This window comes from Salvia hispanica, chromosome 1 (assembly GCF_029641045.1).
Source record: "Salvia hispanica isolate PSC_SH4W2 chromosome 1, Shi_PSC_v1, whole genome shotgun sequence".
Taxonomy (NCBI): Eukaryota; Viridiplantae; Streptophyta; class Magnoliopsida; order Lamiales; family Lamiaceae; genus Salvia; species Salvia hispanica.
In genome coordinates this window covers 31,417,449-31,445,160 of record NC_142692.1, presented here as the reverse complement: position 1 = coordinate 31,445,160, position 27,712 = coordinate 31,417,449, and the positions used below count along the sequence as shown (strand labels likewise).

Here is a 27,712-nt window from a genome sequence, read left to right as displayed (position 1 = left end):
TTGGCAAAAAATAAAAGAAATATCAGCTTTGAGAGTGATATAATTTTATTGAGGAGGATTCCAAAACGTTGTGAAAACCACATGGCAACGGAACATGGTGTAATTATTTTATGTATTAAAATTCAAGTTCAATAATAGAGGCATAAACTCACACTCCTAAATTTATATTACTATATGATGGTTAATTAAGCAATTAAGTATGGAGTGGAGATTCATTTATTACCACGATTTTCGATGGCAATGTTGGGTAAAGAGGTCGGTTAATGTACATAGTTATATATTAAGATAATAAATTCAATGGCCACCACTACACCATGAATGCGGATTCCGGAATTCAAACCCTTATCCAACCTACAAATCCCAACTATATTTTTTATGTGTTAGTACATAACTTTGCCAAAAAAAATATATAACGAGCAATAAAATAAAAGTATTAAAGTTTAGAATATAACAGCATCCGCAATGGTAGGCTAGCCATCGGCTAGCCGATTGACGTGGCTAGCCGATCGGCTAGCCGAACCATTGGAGTAGGCTAGCGGGAAATCGGCCAAAATTTCGGCGTGGGCTAGCCGATCGCGTTACGCTGGCCGATGCGCTAGCCGATGCGCTGGCCGCCATTGTGGCGTGCCGATCGGCCAGCGATCGGCCAGCGCTATTTTTTAATTTTTTTAATTTTTTTTTTTGAAAAAATATATAATGTATTTTTTAAATGTTTTTTAATGAATTTTTTTTAATTATGTAATTTTTAAATAGGCACACAGACGACGGGCTAGACCCAATACAAATTTAAGACCTAAAACAGAAACATGTCATACCGTCGGGACCCCCGTTCGGCTAGCGGCAAACTATAATGGATTCAAAGCATACTAACATTTGTTAATGTATTTTTTAATAAATTAGTGAGGAGTAGAGTGGGGCGGTGGCTCGTGTGTGGAAGCCCGGATTTTATTTTATTATGTAATTTTTTTTATTTTTGGTTAATGTACTTTTTTTATTTAAATAAAATTAACGAATTTTTTCAGTATATGTGTCGTAAATTTAATTCCGTAAATGTAGTATATTTTGAATTATTTTTATTGCGGCTGACCTATGGCTAGCCTATGGCTGACCTAAATCTGATGTGGCAGGTGGTTTTTTTAGTGTTGCTGACGTGGCAGGGGAGAGAATGGCTGGCCTATGGCTGGCCTACCGACTATTGCGGATGCTCTAAAAGCCTATACAAAAATGCACCGAAATTCTAATTATTTTCCAATAAAATTGACAGTTTTTATGATTAAATTGTTTGCAATTGATGTCCCGAAGTAAAAATAAATGGCATTCGAATGAATCATACATGTAGTCGCACATCCTGATATGTCGATGCGTCGATCTTAAGAGCCGCTCTCGTAAATTGACTAAATTCTCTTTGCTCTTCAATTCCCTAGCGACTATTAATCGGCGCATCATATAATGCATTTAATTACTTGAAAATCGTTGACTGACGCTGATCAGGGTTTTGGCTAGCTATCACAAGACATTGTAGGTACATGTATGTTCTCTTGGTAAATTCACTTTCTAACCGTTTGAGCTTCTGCTTGGGCATTTTGGGTGTGACTTGGATTCGCTTTTGTGACTTGGTTATGCATTATTCCGTTCCTACTCTTATTGCTTTTGTACATGTACTTTTACTATTGTGTATCTAGGATGTTGTGTTTCACTGTTGTACCATTGGATCGCCCTAAACACATGATTAAAAACATTTTAGTTCCATAAAAAATTAGTACTACTACTACTACTAAGATTGTACTAGAATGCAAGAAATTCAATTTAGATGCCACATGCTAGGAAGCAATGCATGCACCTGGCAAAACCAGGTTCTTTCACGTGGCCATTGGGAACCCTAGTAATTATAATTCTTCACATACATGTTACATAATATATAATGTTGTTTCTATTGAACCAAGGTGCCGCCCACTCTCTCATCTCTCTCTCTCTCCTACACACCCAATTTAGAAATTTACGTTTCATAAATATTAGTATGGGGTAAATGGTTTTGCTTTGTTTTGCACCATGTGTTTTCTCTTGATCCTTGGACCTTATTTTAATTACTAGACGTGCTAATTCAATTATATTGTTATCAAAATTATGAATCTAATCGTTGATTAATTATATATAGTTGGTGGTTAATAGTTAGAATCGTAACTATAATTGCGAAAATCACGGTGCCACGATGAACAAATCATATGGTTAACGGTTAACCATGGATTAATCATAATGCATGCTAAATTGGTCAATAGTCCAACATTTATTTATTTTTTTAATTTGATTTTCTATTTCTTTTAATGTAGTGGATGGTAGAACATGAAAAACAATTCACTTCTTCGAATTATTTGTTTTAATAAATTTCTTTTTTGATATACTCTCTCCATCTTTACAAAATATGAACATTTAATTCAACATGTATTTTAATATATAATTGGTAGAATAGTAAAGAGATAGATAAACGGTAGTGCTAATGGAGATTGAGTTTTACCTCATTAGTACTATAGTATAATGATATAAGTTATAAATAAAATAATACTCATGTAAGAGTAATGTATTATTTCATCTTTTTAAATTAGAAAATTTATAATTTTCAGGGACATACTCACAAAGAAATTAGCTCATAAGCGTAGTTCATCTAAAAATATAGAAGTGAACTATGCCTGTAATGTCCATCACCTTTTTTTGATAAAGGTATGCACCACCTATTTGAACGTAAAATCAAATTAATAATGGTTCTTTAGAAATGTGATCAAATGCAAACTCTAAATATTGTATAAATTCCAAATTATAATCTGGATCATTAGAAAATATCAACAGATGATAAAATAATAGCAACAAAAAATGTCAACACAATGTAAACGGTTTATGTTGTGTTGAAATTGTGTTGACATTGTATTGACATTGTGTTGACTTCAAAATCTTGAAATTTTACACTATATTGACATTGTGTTGATAATGTGTTAAAAAGTTTGGAGTTTGCATAATATATTAGTTTGCATTTTATCACTATCCTGCTTCTTTATTACCTTATGAATTATGATGACTTGGAAAAAATGTTTTACTAGTATAAGTTAAGACGCGCTTTATTTTCTAGTAACCTTAATTGATATGCAAACTTTTCATAATTCTACAATGTTTTCTTTCTCATGAGAAGGATGCATGCATTTTACGCCCGTCAATAACTGTCTTCAAATTCATGCTTTTACGCCTTCGAGATGCTAAGCCATGGTATCATGCACAATTTCACATTCCCTCTGTTTTTTAACATAGAAAATAAAGTAAAACAAGAAAAACTAACACATTAGAAAATTGGCCTGTTAGAAGTTGGATGAAGAAAAGAAAGAGGATGACTTTAGACATTGAACAATTGAACTATAGTATTTTTTTTTATATTTTGGGTCCCTAAAATTTGCGGAAATAATGGAGAAATGTCCAAAAATAAACACGTACTATATACGAAGAATGCAAATAAGAGTGCATGTATTAATAGTAGTACAAATTACAAACACCAAGATCAAAGAAAATTAAGAGTAATCTCGATGACTCATACATCTCATTCATTGATTACAATAGTTAAAAGTAAAACAATAAAAAATGGATTGTAAAATTTTCAATTTACTTCTAATTGGTAGATAGAGTAGTAGCTATGTAGCACATGGGTTGAGCTAAATTGCTCTGTTATTTATATCTTCATTGCTTAATATAGCTAGGCCGCCCTTGCTTTATTTATTTATCTTCACTTAAATCTTACTCTACCTTAGTTTACTTTTTTAAAATAAATATTTAGTTTACTTTTTTAAAATAAATATGGTATGTACTCCTATAATAAAATGTGGTAGTGTGGTAGTAGTATTTGATTCATTAGGTGATTTAGCTTCAGAATGTAAAACTATTAACCAGTCACAATTATATTTATTTTTATAATTAGTAATGATCGTATTAATTATATAAGTCTATACATTTGTTTATTGTAAGTAACCAATGAATATATAATCTATTTATAAGATAAATATATTGTGGTCAAATAAACTCGTGAATCTCGAGGTAATAGATAAACCAAGTTCGAGGCTACTCGAATCTAATTGAACCAAGCTTACGCACAACTATATTCGGCTCGACTTGACACATGAACAATCTGGACGAGACTGCTAGCTCCCACCAAACAAGCAATGGCGAATTTATGCATATATTAGTGATTAAGTAGGAGATCATTGTGGTCGTAACTCATATATTTGTATCCATATATACTATATAACATTAAAATTTTAGAACATGGCTTAATTTTATTTCTTGATGTAACTAGCTAATAACGTTTGACTATGAATCGATGAGGATTTATCAAGAGAAAATGTGGAAACACATGAGACCACATGGAATATTAGAATTTCCGGCTGCAGTTAGGAATAATTTGGCCTTAAATAGCAAGAAATTAGTCAAACCATTAAATAATCTACAACGTTAGCATAATTATAACATACATGTGAAGGAAATAATCGTTCATGTTTTTATTATTAATCATGCTAATCAACTACCTCCATCTGATTGTTGAGATTATTTTATTAATCCATTTAATCAGTTCAAAGAATAATGCCATGATTTCTCCATTTTATTGATTAATTCAGTTGCTAATTACGTGCTTTTGACCCATTATATGCAAGTTGGACCACGGCCATTTAGATACTAGCACATGGAATTGTTTTACTATATTTTTAATTAATCTTCAATTAATTGGTTTTGTTATCTGTGGGTTGAATACAACATTAAGAACAAATGATATTGACATCGTTATTACATTGATTTAGGATTTATTGATTATTAGGCGGCGTTATTGACATTTATATACCATACAAAGACAACAATCTAAATTATCCTAAGTTCATATTTACGGAATACTACTAAATTGTTTTATTTCTCTCTCCATATATATATGTATACTATGGTTGCTTATGAATAATATCTGTTATTTATAAAAACAACATTTTTCATGCAGTGTTAAATTAGTATGTCCAGTACAATTTCTTTATAGATTTAATTGAAGAATTTAGTTAGGTAAGTTTTATGGAAAATAATGTTTTTGGATAATCGCATAGAGTAGTATAAGATATGATATCGTGTGTGATAACAACGGTAGCCGTATTTTGGATTTTGACAAAATTAAAGGTCACAGTCGTTAATAGTCAAACTCCAAATTACTTGCACTGGATATGGACTATTTAGAAAATAACCAATTTCGATGCAGAAAATAAAGAAGAATTAGATAGAAAATTCCAAATGAGTTATAATTATTAATGAAAACGACGTTTATTTATTTATAAAATAAAATGGAAGTTCTATCTATTGTATTAAGTTATGCCCACAACCCAAAACTACCCTATTTTCGCTTAACTGATTTAGGCTAAACCAGAGACTAAGAACATTTTTTTTTTGGCAATACTAAGGGTATTCACCAACGAGTCCAGTGACTAAACCCCGCTATCTGTAGACCCTCAATAGGTGGGACAATTGACCCAAGGATTTAAAGTTGCTTCATACCCAAAGACATGGATCGATCCCTGACAAACACGGATTTTGCATGTTTTTAAGGGCTAGATTTGATCGTTTTAAATGTCAATCATGCAAATTATGTTCTTAAATTGCATATGTTATACATTTGGTATTTTTTATATGTTTGTTGATAAATGATAGAAAAAGATAGAAAAAGGTGCAAAAAGGCCAAGGTGCAGCAGCCTCTGTTCGAGCTTATTCTGCCAGCGATTTTGAAGTCCAATCAGTGCTTAATGCATACCATTTTCTTCGTTTTCGAAAGAGCTTCGCGCGGATATCTCGCACGTCTCAATCGGAGTTCTGTGGAGAAAGTTATGGCTATTTTACGAACATTGCGCAGTGCAGTCAAAGCTGGCGGGAATTTAGGAGAAAATTTACGGAAGAAAAGAAATTACTATTATATTATGAAGCCCAATCTCTCCCAATTATTCTAGGGCACGAAAATTATCAAACTAAACCTTTTTCCACCCTATAAATACCTCTTAACCTAATTTATATTCTCCATCTCAGGGCCTCCAATCCTTCCCCCTCTATACACATTCATCTATCCATCTCATATTCCACACATAACCATCCATCTTCCATTGGAGCGGAGCTCTGCAGATCCAGGCAAGAGGAGACTGGAGATTGAAGATTCAACCTTGGGTTTTATCTATTTCTTTCATGTCTCGTACTTTATTTGTAGTTTTTACTTGTCTATGAGTAGAACAACTTTTGTGGATTTTTTTTTGTGAAGATATTAAATTGATTTTCCTTGTTAGCTCTTGCAGTTATTTGATTTATCTTTGTGCCTACTATATTCAATTGATTAGCTACCTCTTGAATACATGTTAGAGTTGATTAGAGTAGTCGGGAGACGAAATAGTTGACTTGGAAAATGGATAATTCACACTTTAATGTAATAGAACTCGGGAGAGTTGAGGTTTCACGTGAGGTCATTGGTCTTAACAATCTTTTAGGAGTTAGGTCTAAGAATTAGAAGGGGACTTCAATTATTACACATAATCTACAGATTTCTCACCTCGGGAGGGGGTTTAATCTAGTTAAGTGACCGACTTAATAACTCTAGAGACCGTAATTCAAGGAAGTCAATTGTGTTTTGAATCCTAAAATTCTACTTTCTTACGCATGTTTTGTATCATATGTTTTTATGCTTTCTTTTATCTGGTTATTTATTTTATGTCTATTTTATAAAATCAAACCAAAAATCTCGTGTCTCTAGATAGTATGTGATGCTTAGTATATGGTAGTCAGTTGCAATCTTAATCCTTGTGTTCGATATCCCGGTACTGACCTTTAGCTATACTAGATCTACAAGTATGTTTGCAGGTATTTTTAGTGCTAATAAATAGTGAATCAATCCCCTCACCATTTAGTTAATAATGAATGAGTCATGCCACACGACCAAACCTCTTGCGTTGGAACATGTTTTTCGTTGTTTCCTCCCTTTAAATGTGGTGTTTGATCCTCAACTTACATTGTTTGGGTTGAGTCTGTGGGTTCGTTGCTAACTAACTAAATGAAATTAATGAGAGGATTAATAAATAGATACTCTAAATGAGTATATATAATTGTGATTGAATGTCACCATTAAATAAACCCATCGAGACCATACAAATCTATTTTTGATGTACTTTTTATTTTGTCAAATTACCTCTAGTTTCCATTGTACAATAAACCTAACTTATCTAGTGCACATTACATATAGCATCATAAAAAAAAAATTTATTATATACCAATTAAGTTATATATGACAATTATTTGAGTTGGTGGCGAGTGTAGTTACTCCAAGATCACCACGAAGATCTTCCATAGCAGTCACATTCGATATAAATGGAGACATATGGTATGATATCCAAACTTATTAACTACATTCAATGACCATAAACATTCAATCATGAGGACCAACCCATGGAACTCCTATTGGTAGTTGCCTACTTATTAAAGTCCTTAATAGGTGACCTAGTGACGATTAATGGAACATACGACACATTTAAATTCTCGAAATTGTCGATCGTTCTTTTCGTAATCTATATATTGATATGTACTATTATTCTGCTGCTCGTCAATTTTAAGCGACACGCGTTTCTTGATTTCAACTCATCCATTTAAAATTGCAATTTTAGTCAAGGTCATGTGGTCTTAATTGTAAATTTGTAATTGAACATAGAAAATATGATAATAGTAAAAAGATTTAGTAATAATAATTTATCATGATAATTAACACACCAATACGTACACATCACTAAATTAGGTCAAACACTCTGCAAATCCAACTCTTGATAAGTTCAAAGTGATACTATGACAACTACACTTCAAATTTCCAATATATAAAAAATGTTATTTAATAAAATGTCAACATATAGTTGAGCGAGGGACCAAAAGTGTTAAAATCAAGTGTGTCACATCTGAGTTGAATCATAAGATGGTCCATAATATCATTACTTAAAAATGACCCAAAAAATATAAACACGTTTACACCACACTAAAGCCCAAACCACAACTTGTTAGCTTAATCTCAACTTGTTGATTTCGGTATTATTTGTTGTCGATTCTATTCTGAAATGTTGTTATATATATTTCACCAAGTTTCACAAACACATCCACACAATATATATGGAATATGCATATAGATTTAAAAAATGTAATTAATCAAAACTTGATGAATTTGTTAATGCTGGCTTTTTTTGGGTAGATGCAACAAAGGCAGGTGTATGTTATAAGTACTTAATTAGTATGTAGTTTGGAATAGTAAGATACCCAAATAACTAAAAGAGACTAGATGTGAAGGACCAAAAATTTATTTTATTATTGTTTTTTTTTTGTCATAATATGATGGACCAAATTACAGCTTCATATATTGGTCCCCCACAAAATTATTTGTAACGAGTAGATATACAACTTGGTGTGTTTTCAAATATGAACTCCATTATTATTATTGATTTTTTTTTTCTATTTACGATCAATTTCTATGTCAAAACAAATAAAGACCAATTCCGTGTGCTATTAAGTCCAATGTGTACACTATCAATATATCAACAATTGAGTATTGGAAGTACAGATAGGTTCAAAATAGACCTATATGTAATGATTCCAATTAATATTTGTTACTACTATAAGACTTTCAAAGTGATGGCAACTGATTCCCAAAAAGAAAATGTATAATGTTAATTGAACGTTCTTACATATAAAAACACAATAGATACTTGTGTTTTATGGTATCGTTTTCTTAAATAGTTTATGTTGATGGTGATAGACTAGTGATGACGGTTATAGTACTATAGTAATATTGTTAGTTACATACTTAGAAAGAAAACTTTGTTAAACCATTCAAGTTTCATTTCATGGATAGGAATATCAAAGTGATGTATATAAATCAAATAGGGATTTGGAGGAGAAAGACTTATTAGGCGTCTTTGCTTATGGATAAGAAATCCGTGTCCAGATATTCCCCTCTCAGTGTAATCGACGATGGATGAATTGAGTGAATACTATCATAGGCGGGACTAGGGATTGAGATGCGAGTTGGTTCTTCATTACTTCTTTACCTTTTTTTTTGTTTTGGAGCTTTGGAGCAATTGCTCTGTGTTGTTTTTTGCTTGCTCGATAGATTGCTCTATTATGTTTAGACTTCATGTGAGTTAGTTGGTGCATGATTTTGCGCTTGTTTCGGACATTTAGGAGGGAAGGGGTTGGCCGCTCCCCCAGACCACCAGGATGGTCTAATTTTCCCTTAGGATTGCCTAAAACAACATGCCCAACCTAGAATAACGGTCACAACGTCATTTTGAGATTATTATAAAATTTACTTAGTAAAATTAGAGTTTTGTCATACTTTAAAATAAAATAAAAACATATTCTTCTAGTATGTTCATTTCCATCTAATAGATAATTAATTCAAAGCCTACTACAACTATAGTCAATAGAATCTTGGAAGTTCATGGCGGCACAGGTGGAATTGGTCCAATACTGGTCCTATGTTTTTGTTTTTATTAATACACACGTCTTCAAAATGGTCCAAAAATGATGAATATGTAGTGTATAGGTATGGGTGTAGTTCAAATGTAGAATGAATTTAGATGAATTCATGTGATCTCCCACATCATCAACCGGTCCATTTTCCTATCCCTAACTACCAATCGAAATTTCTCATTGTTTCCCATTTATTGTACTTATTTCAAAGTCAATTTTGAAGGAACTTCATATTTGGTAGTACTAACTAATGATAAAAATGAGAACAAAATGATAAAATATCGACAATTTTGATTACCACGCGCGTGCTTTCACTTGAGCTTGGCCCTTCCACTTTTGTGTTTACAAATGAAGAGTCTAGCAAATACAACTGGTTGAATAGGACATACTGAAAAATGATGTCATCTGCATCAAAAGATAGAGATAGTATGGTGTTCATTACCCGACAATCAATATAAACAATGAATGTTAAACGAAGAACAAAAGGAAGTAAATAATTGGAGCCGAGCTAATGCACTAATCCGCCATTGGTTTTGGATCTCTCATTGCCCCCTATCTTTTCTCAAATAGTGAAAAAAAAACCTTCTACGACGTTCCAAAATGAGTTAACATGAGGGTAGTTTGTCTTGTGAATAATTACACTTGCTTAGTTATAAAATTTCCCTCTAAATTAGGAAACGATTGCAAATCAGAATTATTATTAATTTAATAAGATTTACCAGCAGTACAAAAAAAAAATTAAAATTAAATGCAAATACCCCAATTTTAAAAAATATGACTCGTCAAAAATGTAAACAGAAAAATCGTTACAAACAAGAGAATATTGGGATCTTAGAAATTGGTTAATACTTCTCCTAGTACTAGTACAGTCCATTTATCATTTGCAACTTCAGATCGATTTTTGTGGCCTCAGAGGAATATTAGTAAGATGAAAGATCATGTGTGATCTGATTCAGCCAAATCCTATATAATTATTACTACCATTTTTATAATATAATAATAGTAATAATAATAATTTCTCCAAACATGAGGAGTAGTAATTTTTTTCAACATTAAACACCATCACGTGTCTAATAAAAATCCTTCCCTGAAACAGTCACCTCGCCAGAAATATATAAGAAATAATATTAGAGTTGAAACATATACTTACTATTGACAATTCAAACACAAGATTGAGAGATTAGCAACAAACAATTGCAATGCCTAGTTAGCTTGCTCTTCACATTGTATATATACTAGTGCATGTTTTACACGCACGCACAAAGCAAAGGAGTTTAAATCTAGACAAGGTTTAGAACAACTTTTAACAATGTTTACAGTTAAATGAGTACTGAGTACACACTTAAAATATGTAGTCAGGTTATTAGCCTGTCATTCATTTTATTTTATGTGTATAATTACAACTATATGGATTTAACGTTATAATAATGGTGGAATGAATCAAATACCTTCACCAATTTCAAACAGCAGTAACAGCCTTCCTTGTTCTGCTTGCCTTCGTTCTTCAGCTTCTTCTCCGAGGTTTTCTGAAATTTACGAGGTTTCAGGGTGTAGCAACTGATAGCTGATATGCAGCGTTCCAAACACGCCATATTTCCCAGCACCACAGAGAATCATTTTCAGAATCTGATCCAGTCATTCAGTGTTTACACATTTGCTTTTGCTTAATGTCTCAAGTCTCTGGTTTGTCCGGAGTTCCCATAAGAGCTAAGTACATCATTCAGATTCTTGACTTTCCAATCTGTTTCCAGAAAAGGGAATTTCTAAATACAAAGAGAAACAAACAGTTGAACCTTTCTAGCAATATGGAGTATTTCTACAAAATACTTGCATGACATGAGCAAGATGCAGATTGATAGTATAATTTAGCAAACTATAAAGTAATCCAATATAGTTAGAATACACAATAATAGTCTGAAGGAGGGACCTGATTCAGCATGCTCAAGCAATTCATGGTGAGACTTTCCAATTGTTATTTCTATCTTTGTGGAGGACGGAGATCTCGCCTTTCCAGCTACAGCTAGCAACTACATTAGGCAAGACAGGGTGGAATACAACATCTATACATGCCTGCTCGTATGCCTTTACCTTGCTTAGAAGTTTAGATGTTTTAGAGTTATAAAAGTAGATACAGCCATCGGAGGACCCAGAGGCCACCAAATTCCCATCCAAACTGAAATTGCACTTGATAGGGAAACCAGAGACGCCATGACCTTCGTATCTCTTGTACTTGTCAAGTTTAAATGGTGCTCTGGAAGAGAATATAGCTATATAGTTTCCATGGGATTGTGCAATAAAATACGGCTCAAATGGGTGGCATCTTATAGAAGGGCATGTGTATGCTTCGGCGTAAACCTGGGAAACAATTAATCAGCTGTTTAGAACAACATTTTGAAATATAAACGTAGTATTTAGCTGTTGTCAGGTTTATAACAAGAATTTCTTGCCTGTTGAAGGCTAAACAAAGCGATACAAAAGCACTTCAGTTTGAGATGCTAACTCCATACTCATAAGAATGCCCGAAAAATTCATTCAAAGGCATGCAGAGCAAGTTGGCCAAAATACTCTAAAGCATGAATTCTCCTTCCTATCCTTTTTTCAATTTTCATTAATTCATCTGCACGATTATGCACGGGAAAAGTTGAACTTACATGTTGAACTAAGATGTTTTATGTTTATCTTATCATTTTATTTAATATATTTTATTTATAAAGAGAAGGGAAAAGAAAAACCCTGTAACCCTTGGATGTTGTTATATTGATGGCATAATACAATATGATAGTGGATTCTCATTTTATGAGTATGGCCTATAGCAATGAACACAGGACACCAAAATATTACCTGATTGGATAAAGGAACTTGCCGTGAAACATCCCAAACTATAATTGAATTTTCACTGATATTGCTTTTAGACACATCACTTGAGGTCATTAACTGCATGCCGTCAACAGAAAATTCTACGTCAAGGATTGGGCCAAGACTGCGGACATATTCATGGACCACTGTCCCAGTCCTAATATCCCACAGTTTGAGGTGACCTTTTGATCCCCCAGAAATAAAAAGATCATAGTTGTTTGGAGAAAATCTTACAACTTGTACTATTTGGTCCTCCTTAAAAACCTTAATCTCCATTCCCTTTTCAACATCAACCAATCTGGATGTGCAATCATAACCACAAGAGAGTACAGATAATCCCAGATGAGACCATTTCACATCTTTTACAGCTGCAGGATGATAGTCAAACGTACATGCTCGTTTCTGACCTCCACTCCATACATTCCATATGTTCACAGTATGATCCATGCCGGCAGATGCAAGAAGATGAGCTGCAAAGTAGCATCTTAAAGCAAATTAGAAATTCGTAGCATAAGAACTCAAGTCAAGTCTTTTCAATAGGTCAAGCAGATAAGATCATAAGAGACTGGACTTGGTTAAGCATTGAGTCATGAAGTATAAGCAAACCTCTACCACAAGTTCACAACTAGAAATCAATACGCAATAAAAAAGAAATTAGCTTGTAAACGCGAACAAAATGTGGACTTAAAGGTTATATAGCATAAAACAAATACCCTTTGTAACTCACCACAGTCTGATAAAAAAAATGCACCATTGGCAGGAAACTGCATCCTGGAGGCTTTCTTGCGGAAGAACTATCTTACGTTAAATATCTCAACAAAACACATTTATAGTCGAAGTATCAACATTTGTCAACGCAGAATGAAAACAGAATAGGACTTATAATGCTAGAACACAGGGTCTCATCAAACAATGCATGCCCTCTGAAGTAATATGTGCACGATAAAATTATCCATGGCAACATAATATATACTAGTATGGAATATGGATTCTAGATTTGATTTGTAAGACATGTCAACTCTCTGCATAAGCATAACTATCAAGAAACAGCACTGTGAAACAATGAAGCTTGTTTGAACTTTGAAAGTAATAGTTGAAGACAATAATGAAAATTACCATGAGTTGTGGACCACTGCACCGTGTTGACAGAGCTTGTGTGCCCATCCAGAGCAGCAGAAAGAGACACTAGATTTTGGCTGGCTTTCGTACGACGCTGCAGTGTTGTCAAAATAGCATGTGGTACATCTGTAACAGAAATGCTTCCCTTCACTGCATGATTTAAGCTTTGAAGTCAATAACGAAAAGCTTAACATGTTCTTTCAATCCAATAATGCTCTGACTTTTATAAAACACAAGGATTTTTAAAGTCGTTAAAAATATTCAATTTACTCAGAGATTAATCAAGTTCAATGAGGACGGGAATTGCCTGGTGAAGGTGCTACGTAACTCCGGTTCCCGGTAGTTGGTATAGGATCCAAGGTGGCTGCTCTTTGCCGCTTGGATATATATCTCCCAGCAATCGGGGCTTCTGCGTGGTGACTTGGCGGAGGAAATGTGGCCATCTGGATCTGACTCGTCGATAACTTTTCGGGTCTGAGGCGTTTCGGAGGAGGCGGCAATGGACCCCATTGCTCTGGTACTCCACCACCACCATCTTGCCTCCCAGCACCACCATCCTCATCGGAATCGGAAGCAGTTGCGTATGCTTTACTGAGAAGATCCATTTTAGTGCGGGTTCTTGTTTGATGTGAGCATATGTTTAATTTTGAGACTAGGCCTAACCTTTCCAAGGTAAAGTACTTTAATATCTGAATCAAAAAATCGGTCAGATTTAATATGCAAGGTGGGAAAATAAGACTAGAAAGTTTGGATTTGTAAGCTATAAGCTTCATGATTCATCAGTAAAAACAGTCAGCTACAAACACATATAAATCTGAATATTCTACCACAAAAACATTATGCAAATACATCAATAACCAAATAGAAACATGAAACATAACTTAATTCATCAGAAAATGAAAGCTATCAGTAGAGGAATTAGATGCTATAAATATGAATTCTTAGTCTTAGATGCTCTAATTATGAATTTTTACATAAGTTTTTTTCACTTTGCACACAGGCTGCTCAACCATAGTGTCAACACTTCATGTTTTTAGTATGTTTTTATCATTTTTAGCAAGCAGTATAGATATGAATATATGATTGAGGAGCGAATTAAGCTTCCAGATAACGTTTTACAAGCCGACTGCCTAGACATACAAAGTGCCTAACTGCCTATTTAGTATTTACATACATGTATGAACAATACAGCACAGCACAAGGTAAGATTGAAAATATAAAATACAATGACATCACATCTGATTCTCCACTGTAAATTGCTTGACCAATTCCAAAAGTGAATAACGAAAGAAAGGAGAAATGATAAAAGAAAATTCCTCAGCCATATTGTTTGCAGTTCCTTAGTCATTAATCCATCCACCCGAAGCAATTCACCACATTGAAGTTCCAAAATAATACAAACCGCCATCAGTGATACAATATGTAAATTCAGAATCAGTACCAACATTTGTCATTTAATCTTATAAAAACTATCATTCTCTGTCATGATATCTAAAGAATAATCAGGAATATTATTCTACATCAGAGAATACCTGGAACTTACAAATAGTTAGTTTTATATTCAGGTAGTGGCAATGATATGTATTGATAACACATTATCAACAAATATGTACAATAAAATCCTCCACTCCACCAGCAGTAGCTCAGATCAACGATAGCCATAAGCCAAAACTAGCATACTGGAAAAGCAATGGAAAGGAACTAGAACAGAAATTCTCTAATTGGAGCAGCAAATAGTTTCTGTTTCCAATGACAATAAGCTGTCTCGCTCTAGAACTTTTCACCCCGATGAATATACTGAAGAGCTGAGTCAGTCTCTAATGCGTCTATCCTAAATTGGTTTTTCTATTCATTAATACTCCAGCATCATAAACATAAATTCCGAACAATCACCAGCACGAAGAAAATCAAACAACTAGAGACCTGGAGCAGAACATACCTGCTATTTCGAGAAGCTTTACGCGGCCGCGTTTGGTCCTCCGGTCGACTCTCGCCGCCGAGAACTGTTCCAAGGCGCAGAGTTTGTTGAAGAGAGAGAGCTAGAGAAAAAAATAGGCCTCAATCGAAAAAATAAAATCAATATGGGCCAATTGGGCCTTGATTAAATTAATTTAATTGTTGGGCAACTTGTTTATTACATAGTTTTAAGGGATATTAACCTATAATATTACGAAACTTTTAAAAATTTTGGTTTTTCCCATAAATTTTAAAATTGACAAATAATATCATGAACTTTACCCTGGGTTTGGTTTTTTCCACGAATAAAAATATTCCCACAAATAATATTATGATATAGATTTTTTTTTTCGTAATTTCTCGACAACAATTTTGAGAGATTCAAGTTTTTCAATCTTTGAAGATAGTATTTCTTGAAGCACACCGTCCAAAATTGTTCTTCCATCTATTAAAATAACATGATTTTTTTCATTCGTGGGAAAAAACAAATCTGGAGTGAAGTTCGTGATATTATTTGTCAATTTTAAAGTTTGTGGGAAAAACCCAACTTTTTTAAAGTTTCATGATATTAGATGCCAATTTTCCTTAATTTAATTGCTGTGAAATCATGTACTGTTACCATTTTTATTTATAATAATTCTCATTTTTTTTGTTTCAAAATTGTAACACCTTAAAATAATTGTGATTCGATTGATGCTTCACTCATTTTTATGTATTTTAATGCTATAGTTTAGTTGCAACATATAAGTATTATACTTATACACTATTAATAAGATAAGGCAATGTTAAATTTTCACATTTAATTGACGAAGTGACTGAGATAAATATCTTTTGAACTGCACTGTAAATTTAAATTAAAAGGAGTAACTTATATAATAATAAAAAAAAAGATATTGGCATCTAATATAACTAAACTTTCAAAAAGTTGGATTTTTTCCACGAACTTTAAAATTGACAAATAATATCACGAACTTTACCTCTTGTTTGTTTTTTCCCACGAATGAAAAAATTCATGTTATTTTAATAGATTGAAGAACAATTTTGGAGGGTGTGTTTCAAGAAAAACTATCTTCAAATATTAAAAAACTTGAAGCTCTCAAAACTGTTGCTGAGAACTTACGAAAAAAAGTCCGTTTATTTGAAGATTTTTTTCATTAGTGGGAAAAAACAAACCCGGGATAAAGTTCATGATATTATTTACCAATTTTAAGGTTCATGGAAATACCCAACTTTTTAAAAGTTTGGTAATATTAAATGCCAATATCTCTAAAAAAAAATTACTACAACGTTAACTCAACTTCGTTGTGTTCAAAAAATAGCCAGGGAAAATCTGTCTGTAAATGGTACAACAATTATACCTTTCAAATATACAAGGAAATTTTATTTAATTCCTGACATTATCTGTGAATATTTTTCCAACTTTATATTCTGTATTCCTTATTTTTCAAATGTTTAAATTACCTGTACACTGACTGTGCACATAAATGGTCGTATTAATGAAGGTTCTATTTATGACTAAATCTCTTTTGATTGATTAATTGCCTCATACCGCTAAATCATGAAGCTTTCATTTCATTAATGACTCTTTTATCTTACACTTTATTTAAAATTAAAATAATTAAAATAAAATGAAATTGTAGATGGAGAAATAGTTTTGTCTTACTTCCCCAAAAAAAAACACAATCCTTGGTGTATGCAACATTGCAATGTAACCAATGGCGAAAAGAGTGCAACTGAACTTTCTTTGAAATGAATTGGAGTATTCATTAATGCCCGCGTCTCCCCTCAAAAGCAACAAAGTTGGCTCTAGCTCTGATGTGATGGGATTCCCTTACCCTGCAAATAAGACCTGTTTGATTATTCAAAATTAAATTGGTACTAAATTGATTTAAAACTTTTAATTTATTCTATTAAGGTTTAATCTTCAAACGGAGAGTATTCTGTCAAAGTTTATGCTAGGTTTTTTATCGAACAAGCATGTTCGATTGCTCGGAATTAAAATGACCCGGATGAATTGACCAAGCCTGGTTTATGTGTGATTTGGGATGTCATGTCACACAAACATGTTAAAATTATCCAGAATGTCAATGGAATCTCAAACATATCCGATTATTTGAATTTAGATTGAATTAATCCAGACTTATAAGTCCAAAATGAATAGGAATAACCTAGAGAATGGAGCCTAGTAAAGTAGGAATTGAATGGGGATTGGGCATGAGCACCCAATATTAGGCAACAACAGAGCTGCCTAAGCTGCAGCTTTATTGGCTTACTCACTCACAAAATCCAACACACAATTCTCTGTCTGCCCCTCTTCACTCTTCTCTCATTCCATTTTCCTCTCTCACTGAGTCTCTGAAAAGCAGAAGCAGCAGACACAGATAGCTAGCCATGCACGCCAGCAACGGGAAGGAGAAGCTGGTGGTGGAGGTGGTGGCGGCCCACAACCTGATGCCGAAAGACGGCCAAGGGTCGTCGTCTCCGTTCGTGGAGGTGGAGTTCGAGAACCAGCGCCTCCGCACTCAGGTGAAGCACAACGACCTCAACCCGGTATGGAACGAGAAGCTCGTCTTCCACGTCACCGACCTCGCCGACCTCCCCTACCGCACCGTCGACGTCAACGTCTTCAACGCGCGCCGCTCCAACAACACCCGCAACTTCCTCGGAAAAGTCCGCGTCTCCGCCTCCTCCGCCGCCCGGGAGGGCCACGAGTCCGTGCAGCTCCACACGCTCGACAAGCGGAGCCTCTTCTCCCACGTGCGCGGCGAGCTCACCCTCAAGCTCTATCTCTCCACTAAAGCAGAGGTCAAACCGGTCTCTCCCTCCGCCGGCGGAGGAGGCGCGATTGTTTCCAACAAAAACAAGAAGATGCAGCGGAAAGGCGCCAACTTGGTTGTTCCCAAGCAAATTCTGCCCGGCCCGGGCGCCGTCGTCACTGCCTTTCCCGGCAACGATTATTCTTTGAAAGAGACGAGGCCTCATCTGGGCAGAACGAGCTCCGCCTATGATCTGGTGGAGCAAATGCAGTATCTCTACGTGAGAGTGGTGAAGGCCAGGGAGCTGGCGGCGGCGGCCGGAGAAGCGGTGGCGGAGGTGAAGCTCGGGAACTACAAGGGGATCACGAAGAGGGTGTCCTTCTCCGCCAATCCGGAGTGGAATCAGGTGTTTGCCTTCTCCAGAGACTGCATTCAGTCGTCGGCGGTGGAGGTGTTCGTCAAGGAGGGAAACAAGAAAGACGAGTTCTTGGGGCGTGTTTGGTTCGATCTTTCAGAGGTTCCGAAGCGGGTCCCGCCGGACAGCCAGCTGGCGCCGCAGTGGTACAGGATGGAGGATAAGAAAGGGGAGAAAGTGAAATCCGGTGAGGTTATGGTTTCAATTTGGTTCGGAACTCAAGCTGATGAGGCCTTTTCAGAGGCGTGGCATTCCAAGGCGGCTAATGTCCATTTTGATGGTCTGAACTCGATTAAATCCAAGGTTTATTTGTCTCCAAAGCTGTGGTATTTGAGGATTGGTGTGATTGAAGCTCAAGATGTGGTGTTGGGAGACAAGATGAGGTATCCAGAGCTGTATGTTAAAGTTCAAGTGGGGAATCAGGTTTTGAAGACGAGAATTGCATCTCTTTCGGGTAGGACCTTTTCTAATCCTTATTGGGATGAGGATTTGATGTTTGTTGTGGCTGAGCCTTTTGAGGACTACTTGTTGATCTCGATTGAGGATCATTTGGGTTCCGGCCGCGGCGACGAGGTTGTCGGGAGGATGGCTCTCCCGGTTTCCAACGTCGAGAGGCGTCTCGACGAGAAAGGTGCAGTATCGAGGTGGTACAACCTTGACACGCGCGAGGGGAAGGCCGTGGGGTTCGGGTGTCGGGTGCATTTACGTGCGTCGCTGGAGGGTGGATACCACGTGCTCGATGAGGCGACCGTGTACAGCAGCGACGTCCGCCCCACGGCGAAGCAGCTGTGGAAGCCTAGCATTGGGGTTCTTGAGGTTGGGATTTTGGGGGCGTCGAATCTTGTTCCGTTGAAGGTTAAGGAAGGGAAGGGAGGAACTGCGGATGCTTATTGTGTTGCTAAATATGGGCAGAAATGGGTGAGGACTCGGACCGTGGTGGATAGTTTGAGTCCGAGGTGGAACGAGCAGTACACGTGGGAGGTGTTCGATCCTTGCACGGTTATCTCGATCGGTCTGTTTGATAATTCTCGTGTTGCTGGGGCTGGTTCCCGCGACACGAGGATCGGGAAGGTGCGGATCCGTCTCTCTACACTGGAGACGGATCGGGTGTACGCGCACGCGTACCCTCTCATGATGCTTCATCCATCCGGGGTGAAGAAAATGGGGGAGTTGCATTTGGCGGTGAGGTTCACGTGCACGAATATGTTGAACGTGCTTCACATGTACGCCACGCCACTCCTCCCGAGGATGCACTATGTGGTGCCGCTGTCGATGGCGCAGCTGGAAAGCCTGCGCCACCAGGCGATGGGTGTGGTGGCGGCGAGGCTGGGGCGGGCTGAGCCAGCCCTGGGGAGGGAGGTGGTCGAGTACATGCTCGACCATGACTCGAACATGTGGAGCATGAGGAAGAGCAAGGCGAACTTCCTCAGGCTCACCAAGGTGGTGGGGTGGATCGTGGCGACGGGGAGGACAATGGAGATGTTGAGAAGCTGGCAGAGGCCGGTGGTGTCTGCTGTGTTTGTGATGATGTTTATGGTGGCGGTGATGGTCCCGGAGATCGTAATGCCATGCGTGCTGTTGACGATGGCAGGGGTTGGGATGTGGCGGTACAGGTTGAGACCGCGACATCCGCCTTACATGGATGCTAGGGTGTCGTACGCAGAGAGCGTGCATCTGGATGAACTGGACGAGGAGTTCGACTCGTTCCCGACGAGCCGGAGTCCAGAGTTGGTGCGGATGAGGTACGATCGGCTGAGGAGCGTGGCGGGGAGGATTCAGACTGCGGTGGGGGACTTGGCGACACAGGGAGAGAGGTTTCAGGCGTTGCTGAGCTGGAGGGACCCGAGGGCAACGTTCTTGTTTGTGGTGGTGTGTTTGGTGGCGGCGTTCGGGTTCTACTTGGTGCCGATTAGGTGGGTGGTGGCGCTGGGCGGAGGATATTACCTCCGCCCGCCCAGGTTTAGGAGCCGGCATCCGTCGAGCGCCATCAGCTTCTTCAAGAGGCTGCCTTCGAATGCGGATGGCATGTTGTAGGCATGAGGATGAATGATCATGATCTTTGCTGTTAGGTTGTGTTATGTTGCTTCCTTTTATACTTATTTTTTTGCTTTGTAGACCTGTGGATTAGTTGGAAGGGCTTCTTTTCTCAGTATCTGGTTGTCTTATTTTGTTGGTAATGTAAAGTTGAATATTTGGGGTCCTACTCTTCTTATTCCAATTCCAATTCCAATATATGGCCACATTATGGCCAGCCATAATTCAATTTTTCAATTAAAAATTCAAACCGTTTTGATTAAATCGATTCACTTCAAAGTTAATAATTTTGTATGACAATTCTACGCTTATTGACTAGTACTCCAGTAATCGATATTTGTTTACTGACATAAACTGCTCACTTACTTTGAAAGAGTAAATTGTCTTGCCTCCTCTCTTCAGTCGTCTTCACCAAATGAAAACTTCTTCCAGATCGAGCTCGATTCCCTACCCTGCCCACTCTCTATTTTAATCTCCGATGACGCTACCCCATCCTTCTTCTCTAGTCACTCTCCTCTCTCCTCCATTTTTCTCGGACAGAAAAACAAAAAATGTCCAGTTCAAAATTAAAGAATTATAAATCAAACACGAGGCTTTTATCCCTTCACGATTGAATAGCCGGCCCTAATACCTAATCAATAATAATGAAATTTAAATTTTTGTTGTAGTCTGTGAATGTAAAATCCAAACACTGAACCTTAAAAAACAAATATGGTGAAATCAACTTTTGGATAGCATTTTTACAACATTCATCGGAAATCGAGTTGCCCGTGCCTATGTACGTTTTAAAGTGTTGCATATAATCGAGATTTTATGAACTAACAAAGCAAAAAAAAAACAAAAATATGATCTTTTGACCACTTTCTACTTTCTTTAGGCTATTCAGAAATCACCAAGAAATGGACAATTGGATTAAGCCATTCAAAGCTGAAAAGTTAATTCATTTGAATGTACAAACAATGAGAGTCCACATTACCGCTTGTCCGTATGTGTTAACAAATTGCAAGATTTAACAAAATTAGAAGCCATTGAATCTCTTCCATTCTCCACAATCAAATTCAGCCAATTTCAACACCCTAATGCTACACACCGAAAAACCACTCATCTTCAACCAATGATCGATCCTTCGATACTGTACATCTTCAAACACACCCTAAAACGAAGCTTCATGGCCAGAGCTCCCGTTATTCCAAGCACTTCTGTTGAGGACTCCTCCATGTTCACTCATGCTTCCCTGTAATCTGTAAAATGCTCGATTACTCCTTACTGTCCTCAAGGGGCCTGATCTATTTCCATGTCTCAATGGCAAAGACATCCCACCCTCAACCAAACCCGAAGCTGAAAACGGTCTGTTTTCCAGATCATCGAGTGGACCAGAACTGTATTCCATAGTTATGAAAGAAGAAGCTTGCCCACATGTCAATCGGGGAGTGAGGCCCCCTCCATTCCACCAGCTGCTATCTGATGGGGCAAAGTCAGCTTTGAAATCTGAATCACGGGCTGACGATTCCTTCAGACTAAAAGCATCAGCACACGTCTCATCCGTATCGTTGTAGATGAGCTTGAGTGCCTGAACTACTTCTCCCATGAATGGCCTGTGAGTCACCTCTGGGTGAACACACATGGAAGCTATAGCAGCGACCTTTGCCATGTCATCAAAATCATAGCTTCCAGCCAACAATGGATCAACTAGCTGCTCCAAACCTTCTCGATTAGTCAGTAGGGGTCGTGCCCAAGTTACAAGGTTTTCTTGTCCAGGAGGCTGTGACATGTCAACTGGTGTTCTACCGGAGAGAAGCTCCAGTAGCACCACCCCATAACTATAGACATCACTTTTGACAAGCAGATGGCCAGTCATTGCATATTCAGGAGCAACATATCTGGTGGAGTCAAAATACATATTAGGCATATGAAATCAGACAGGCCACAGTATGATTATATTTACATTATACAAATACATCAGAGAGGGAGAGAGAGAAACTGGAAAAAGTAAGAGAGCGTAAAAAGAAACAATAAGCAATTGCAAACCAAGGATCTGTTTCATTATTTCAACTTTTTGTGATGAACGCGGGGGGGTGTTGAAGGAGAGAAATGGCGGGATGTCATATCTATACATTAAAATATGTGTCAAACACGTTCAAAGCTATCCAGCATAATTTTATGTAAAGAGCCTCATATTAATGAATAACATAAAAGTATCACAAAACATTTTTCTTCTAGAAAGAACATACCCGAAAGTTCCCATGACCCGGGTAGATATATGCTGGCTTCCCTCCGTAGCTTCCCGTGCCAAACCAAAATCAGAAACCTTGGGAGTGTAGTCATCCTCTAGTAAAACATTACTAGCTTTAAAGTCTCTATGAATGACCCGTGGATTAGAATCTTCGTGAAGGTAAGCTAATCCTCTTGCAGCACCCAGCGCAATTTTCAGACGTGCATCCCAATCAAGAGGCCCCAAGCTCCTATCTGGACCTAAGATATCAACAGCCAAATTTCAGTCAACAAAAGTCATGCCAATTTTCATGTGTCACCGAAATCGAGAGGCTAAAAGACATGGGATGTACTTATAAAGTTGAAGATAACGATTAAGGTATACCATGTAAGTGGGATTCAACACTGCCATTGCGAATTAACTCGTACACCAAGCAGCGTGTACGCTGTTCAATACATATGCCGATTAATTTCACCAAGTTACGGTGATGCAACCGACTAAGCATCTCGATTTCAGCAATAAATTCACGGTCACCATTCTGATTGCCCCTTGTTAGTAATTTAACAGCAACTTCAGTTCCATCCTGCAAAAGCCCATGATATACACGCCCAAATCCTCCTTCGCCAAGCACCTTCTTTAGGCTGAATTTGTCTGTGGCATTCTCAAGCTCTACCAGCGAAAATGTTTTAACAGAAAGAACTGAAGCAGGCATGGCAGACACCAGAGAAGCTGAAGTTGAGCTGGATGGACTACTTGACAGCATAGACCCCATTCCTATACCATAAAATTTGAAAATAAGCAAAGTTTACAGAAGAACAAAGTAACCACTTGCACAATTTGGCATATGCCTTTACAAATGTAAAACCATCGTTGTTACTTAGATGAGATCTAACTGGAGAACCTAGCAGAGTATCAAAACAGAAAATTTCCAACAGAAGTAACTAAAAAATGCAGTTCAATACATACTTCAAATATAAACACACAAAATAAGATCAATTTCTCCTGTACAAAAAAATGCAGTTGAATACATGCTTGAAATAACTCCATAACCATAAGCATGAGTAGGAGACAAGAAGGTCTACGATCTATATTTGTTACTACGTGGTCAAGCAGTCAAACATACTCTTTTATGTATAAAAGATTAGGAGCTTACTCCATATGACATAGAAAACAGGCCTTAATAAATCTAGACAATTTGGATATATGAAACCACATATAAAGCATGACAACTGAGAACATACCAGATCTTTTGTTCATTGATGATGTGAAAGCTGGACCGACAGCATTGGATGGTCTGCGAGCAATCCTGCACTTCAGTAGGACAGCAACTGCAGCACAACAAACCACCAAGAGCACAAAAGCTGATAAAGAAATGACAATGATTATCCGAGGTTTCATTTTCTGATGTTTGCCACCAAAATTTGCAGTAAAAGGGTATTGATTGTCCCCAATACTTCCAGTTGGACCTTCACCAAAAATAATGCCAGAAGGGGGAGAAGAAGGGAGTCCTGCATGAAGTGTATATAACATTTAGAACACAAAACTGGCAAATGGTAATAACATGAACTTAATTAATGCAAAGATTCTTCATCACCTGGATAAGCAATGTATATTACATCATAGTCACCAAAAAGCGTCATATTCAGAGGTACTTTCTTGTGAAAAATTCTTTGATAAGTCAGGATGGCAGTTGTATTGTCAAACTTCTCCCCCAAAGGAACTAGATTAATATCAACCACTGTCTTGTCCTGATTTTGACTATCAGCACTAGCACCAACTATTGCTACTTGACTTTGTAAAAGATAGGTGCCAGCTGCAAACTCTTTCGCTATCTCAGGGACCTCCGGAAAGATAGCATAAAGTGGTACCCCTAGCAGAAGCCTGACTTTCATAGGAAATACACACATGCAGGGCGAACCAAGTGGAGCTGAAGTAAGTGGCTCTGCGCAAGTCTGACCACAACCTGCCACATTTATCCATAAAAATGCCTCCCAGAATTACTAACAGTCTAACACAAGTAATAAGGTGACAAGCAATATTAATACAATACATTATTCAAGACAAGTGCTACATAACATGATTACTGCATTGGCACTAACCCTACTTAAAATAAACTCACAATCATAAGTTTCTATAAATATATGAAGACTTATAAGAGTCAAGTTGACACTGCAGGAAATGCCTATAGATCCCAATTTAAGTGAAGGAAGAACACATTCGAAAAGAGGCTCGCACTAGTTCTGGGAAGTGTAGCATCAGTATCAAGACAAGTAAAACTGTTGCTAAAGTATGCAGCCTTAGATCGAAGCTCTTAAATCTAGATCCTTTACATTAGCATGTGTAATTTCATGCCCGACTAAGTATGAATTTAAGTAGATGAATTATTTTCAGGGAAAAACTAATTGTAAAAGCTGGTCGCATAGAATAAAAAAGTTTGTATAATCTCCCAAAATGTAGTAAATATTCAGTTGAATAACTAACAATTTGCTCCTCGTCGCATTACACTAATGAAACATGCAATAAAGAAAAATGATTAGCATGGAACAACAATGCAAGGAAGCAAAAGAATATCCTCAAGTATGTAGGATATATTATGCTATGTAGGTTTATTGCAATAACGACTACGAAGTTGATTAAGTCATCGTTCTCTATGTAACCTAAAATTTCATTGCAGAAGAACATCATTTAATAGGTCTAATTTGTTACTAAGTATTTGCAAGAAAATAGTTTAGCCAAAGTTAGTATGCTGCTTATTTCCTAGAATACATATTGCACTTCATTATTTCTCTTCATTAAACAATCATGTCTGTAAAGTGAGAGACAGAGCGAGAAAGAAAGGGATTGCCAATAAGATGATCCACCTGAATTAGCGGAAGGAGAGGGAGAAACTGCAGGACCTCTGACTTTATGCCGATGGTGCTGATGCCTACCCTTGGTCCTACCAGTAGTAGGCCTACTAGCAACTGGACCTAAGATAAAGTGGCATCAGTAAGGAAAAACAAATTATTTTCACATTAAATATTAACAGATAAGCATCTCAATACCTTGAGATACCGGAGATGGAGCCGGTGCTGCTGGTGGATTCTTAAAATGGTGCCTTCGGGCTCTAAGAATTGAACTAAGTGTTGAACTCATTGATTCTAAGCTCACTGCAACAAGTAGAAACATCATTTTTACATCTATCAAATTCAATATGATTGGAAAGGTTATTACATGGAAGAAATTTGTAAGAGGAAAAGAAAACTTAGATGGTTCATATGCATATGCAACTAGCATGTCTATTTATAAATTTCGGAACAAGATTTAACAGTTGAATTAAATGGCAAAACTTATTATAAAAGAGGCGCCATGTTATATGGAGAAATTCGAAGAAAAAAATTGAATTAGCTTCTAACAAGTTGTTATTACCATGATCACTAGAAATCTTCCTTGCAGCTGATGGCAGGGGTTGCTGTAATGGAGATAGGTAGATGAATTCTAAAGGAGTACCTGGACAAGGAAAGAATAGTTTGTCTATCAAAAAAAAGTTGTGATGCGCAGGAAACCATCCACAGACATCCCCCATTGATGAACAAAAATGCAATAAAATATATTCACACACATTTTGGCACTTAGCAAAGCATGTAAACTAAAATTAAGCAACAAAGGTAGCAAAATTACCGAAATTAGTAGGAAGCAGAGTGAGCAGAGGAAGCAGAAAGAGGAGCATCTTCTCTCTCCAAAACGCAATTCACGTACATTTTATCTCAAACTCGCTGAAGCTCTTCCCGCCGACAAATACTCTTACTCACTTGGCGTGGAGTTGGCATATCGATTTTCCTACACCAAACCAAGAAATAACACAATTATGCTAAACCCTAGCTGAAAAGCGGCAATGCGGGTAATTCCGGCGGGCAAGTCATAGATCCATGAGGTGCGGCGGAGATCTAGAGCTGGAGCTTCTGCAATGGGGGGAAATAGTGAGGAAAATGTAGAGAGCAGTAGAAGAAATGGATCTTCGGAAAGCAAGAGGAAAGTAAAGTGAGTAAAAGCGAAATCGAAGGAGAGAGCTTTGGTGTGTGTGAGAGTGCGGGTGGTAGAGAGGATTTAATGACGGTGGAGCCACCAGCACTCTGTCCTGCTGTTACAAGATTTACTAGAAACTAAACAATTGGAGCGAGTGGGCCTCACGGACCAATCAAACCCATTTTTTGGGCTGATTTGTCTTGGATGATTATTTTCTTCTAAAACTAATTAAGTAGCTAAACCACGCCACTTTGCTCATTTTCTTTTTTTTCTTTTTTAACACCATTTGAATTATATATATGTTTAACGAATTTTGTAATTGATGTTTATTGCTCACGCTCCTTCTCACAGATAATCATTTTACTAGTAGTAATTTATTAATGTGTGAATTATTGAAATTCAAACGTTGTTATTTATAACATGGAGCAACCATTTCATTCCGATTATCATAATACAATATAATTATTACAAATTACAATATAAAGTGATGTTCTATTGAATTTGTAGGAGTTATATACTTGTAAATGTACAAAATGATTAGGCCATCATTTATATATTGAAAATATTGTTGTGTGAATAATTAATAGTATGAAGTTTGTTAGTTTCATTTTCTTACAGAAATTAAAGAGTAGGAGTATAAAGAAATTTAAGTGATAGGAAAAATAAAAAAAATCAGAAACAAAATTAAATGACTAAGATTTGACTATTTATACTATAAATTTTAGAGGTAAAATAAACAATATGAAAAAGTTTAAGTCTGCCTTGGCATTTGGCAAGGTAAAAACTAAAAAGCGATTGAGCTTGATTTAAGTAAATTTT

The 27,712-nt window shown here is 36.8% G+C and overlaps 3 protein-coding genes across 10 annotated transcripts; 1 reads left to right on the top strand and 2 right to left on the bottom strand.

Annotated features, from left to right (window-relative positions):
• Positions 1–9,732: 9,732 nt before the first annotated feature.
• LOC125218413 (Transducin/WD40 repeat-like superfamily protein) lies at positions 9,733–15,568 on the bottom strand. Of its 7 annotated transcripts, none has more exons than XR_016134455.1 (7): positions 15,455–15,568; positions 13,823–14,204; positions 13,513–13,665; positions 12,382–12,866; positions 11,468–11,895; positions 10,989–11,281; positions 9,733–9,945 (listed from the first exon to the last, which is right to left on the bottom strand). XR_016134455.1 is itself a non-coding variant. In XM_089062460.1 (7 exons), the coding sequence occupies exons 2-6, from the start codon at positions 14,118–14,120 to the stop codon at positions 11,491–11,493; spliced, it is 1,185 nt and encodes a 394-aa protein (XP_088918586.1). In that variant the 5' UTR covers positions 14,121–14,204; positions 15,455–15,568; the 3' UTR covers positions 10,713–11,281; positions 11,468–11,490. The 7 variants fall into 7 exon arrangements, 6 of the variants coding, with proteins under 6 accessions (XP_088918586.1, XP_088918588.1, XP_088918592.1 ...); XM_089062460.1 differs by lacking the exon at positions 9,733–9,945 and having other exon boundaries at positions 10,713–11,281; positions 12,382–12,474; positions 12,631–12,866; XM_089062462.1 differs by lacking the exon at positions 9,733–9,945 and having other exon boundaries at positions 10,713–11,281; positions 13,823–14,106; positions 14,179–14,204; positions 15,455–15,557.
• Positions 15,569–17,674: 2,106 nt separating this feature from the next.
• On the top strand, positions 17,675–20,854 carry LOC125219834 (C2 calcium/lipid-binding plant phosphoribosyltransferase family protein). Its single transcript, XM_048121907.2, has one exon. It carries the CDS (start codon positions 17,863–17,865, stop codon positions 20,674–20,676), a length of 2,814 nt encoding a protein of 937 aa, XP_047977864.2. The 5' UTR covers positions 17,675–17,862; the 3' UTR covers positions 20,677–20,854.
• A 711-nt stretch (positions 20,855–21,565) lies between these two features.
• On the bottom strand, positions 21,566–26,978 carry ALE2 (Protein kinase superfamily protein). 2 transcript variants are annotated; one of them, XM_048125252.2, is made up of 9 exons: positions 26,549–26,978; positions 26,297–26,377; positions 25,933–26,037; positions 25,750–25,857; positions 24,483–24,851; positions 24,130–24,396; positions 23,273–23,662; positions 22,908–23,148; positions 21,566–22,556 (listed from the first exon to the last, which is right to left on the bottom strand). In XM_048125252.2, the coding sequence occupies exons 1-9, from the start codon at positions 26,595–26,597 to the stop codon at positions 21,830–21,832; spliced, it is 2,337 nt and encodes a 778-aa protein (XP_047981209.2). In that variant the 5' UTR covers positions 26,598–26,978; the 3' UTR covers positions 21,566–21,829. The 2 variants fall into 2 exon arrangements, with proteins under 2 accessions (XP_047981209.2, XP_047981210.2); XM_048125253.2 differs by having other exon boundaries at positions 25,750–25,851.
• Positions 26,979–27,712: the final 734 nt, after the last annotated feature.

Excerpts from the sequence above, each read along its gene's own strand:
- LOC125218413 (XM_089062447.1), bottom strand. The coding sequence starts at position 14,120 with ATGGATCTTCTCAGTAAAGCATACGCAACTGCTTCCGATTCCGATGAG. Across the intron at positions 13,666-13,822 it reads TTACGTAGCACCTTCACCAG|TGAAGGGAAGCATTTCTGTT; the intron begins GCAATTCCCGTC and ends TAAATCATGCAG. Across the intron at positions 12,867-13,512 it reads GCAGTGGTCCACAACTCATG|CTCATCTTCTTGCATCTGCC; the intron begins GTAATTTTCATT and ends GCTACTTTGCAG.
- LOC125219834 (XM_048121907.2), top strand. The coding sequence starts at position 17,863 with ATGCACGCCAGCAACGGGAAGGAGAAGCTGGTGGTGGAGGTGGTGGCG.
- ALE2 (XM_048125252.2), bottom strand. The coding sequence starts at position 26,597 with ATGCTCCTCTTTCTGCTTCCTCTGCTCACTCTGCTTCCTACTAATTTC. Across the intron at positions 24,852-25,749 it reads CTCTCCTTCCGCTAATTCAG|GTTGTGGTCAGACTTGCGCA; the intron begins GTGGATCATCTT and ends TAAATGTGGCAG. Across the intron at positions 23,149-23,272 it reads TGTTGAATCCCACTTACATG|GTCCAGATAGGAGCTTGGGG; the intron begins GTATACCTTAAT and ends TTGATATCTTAG.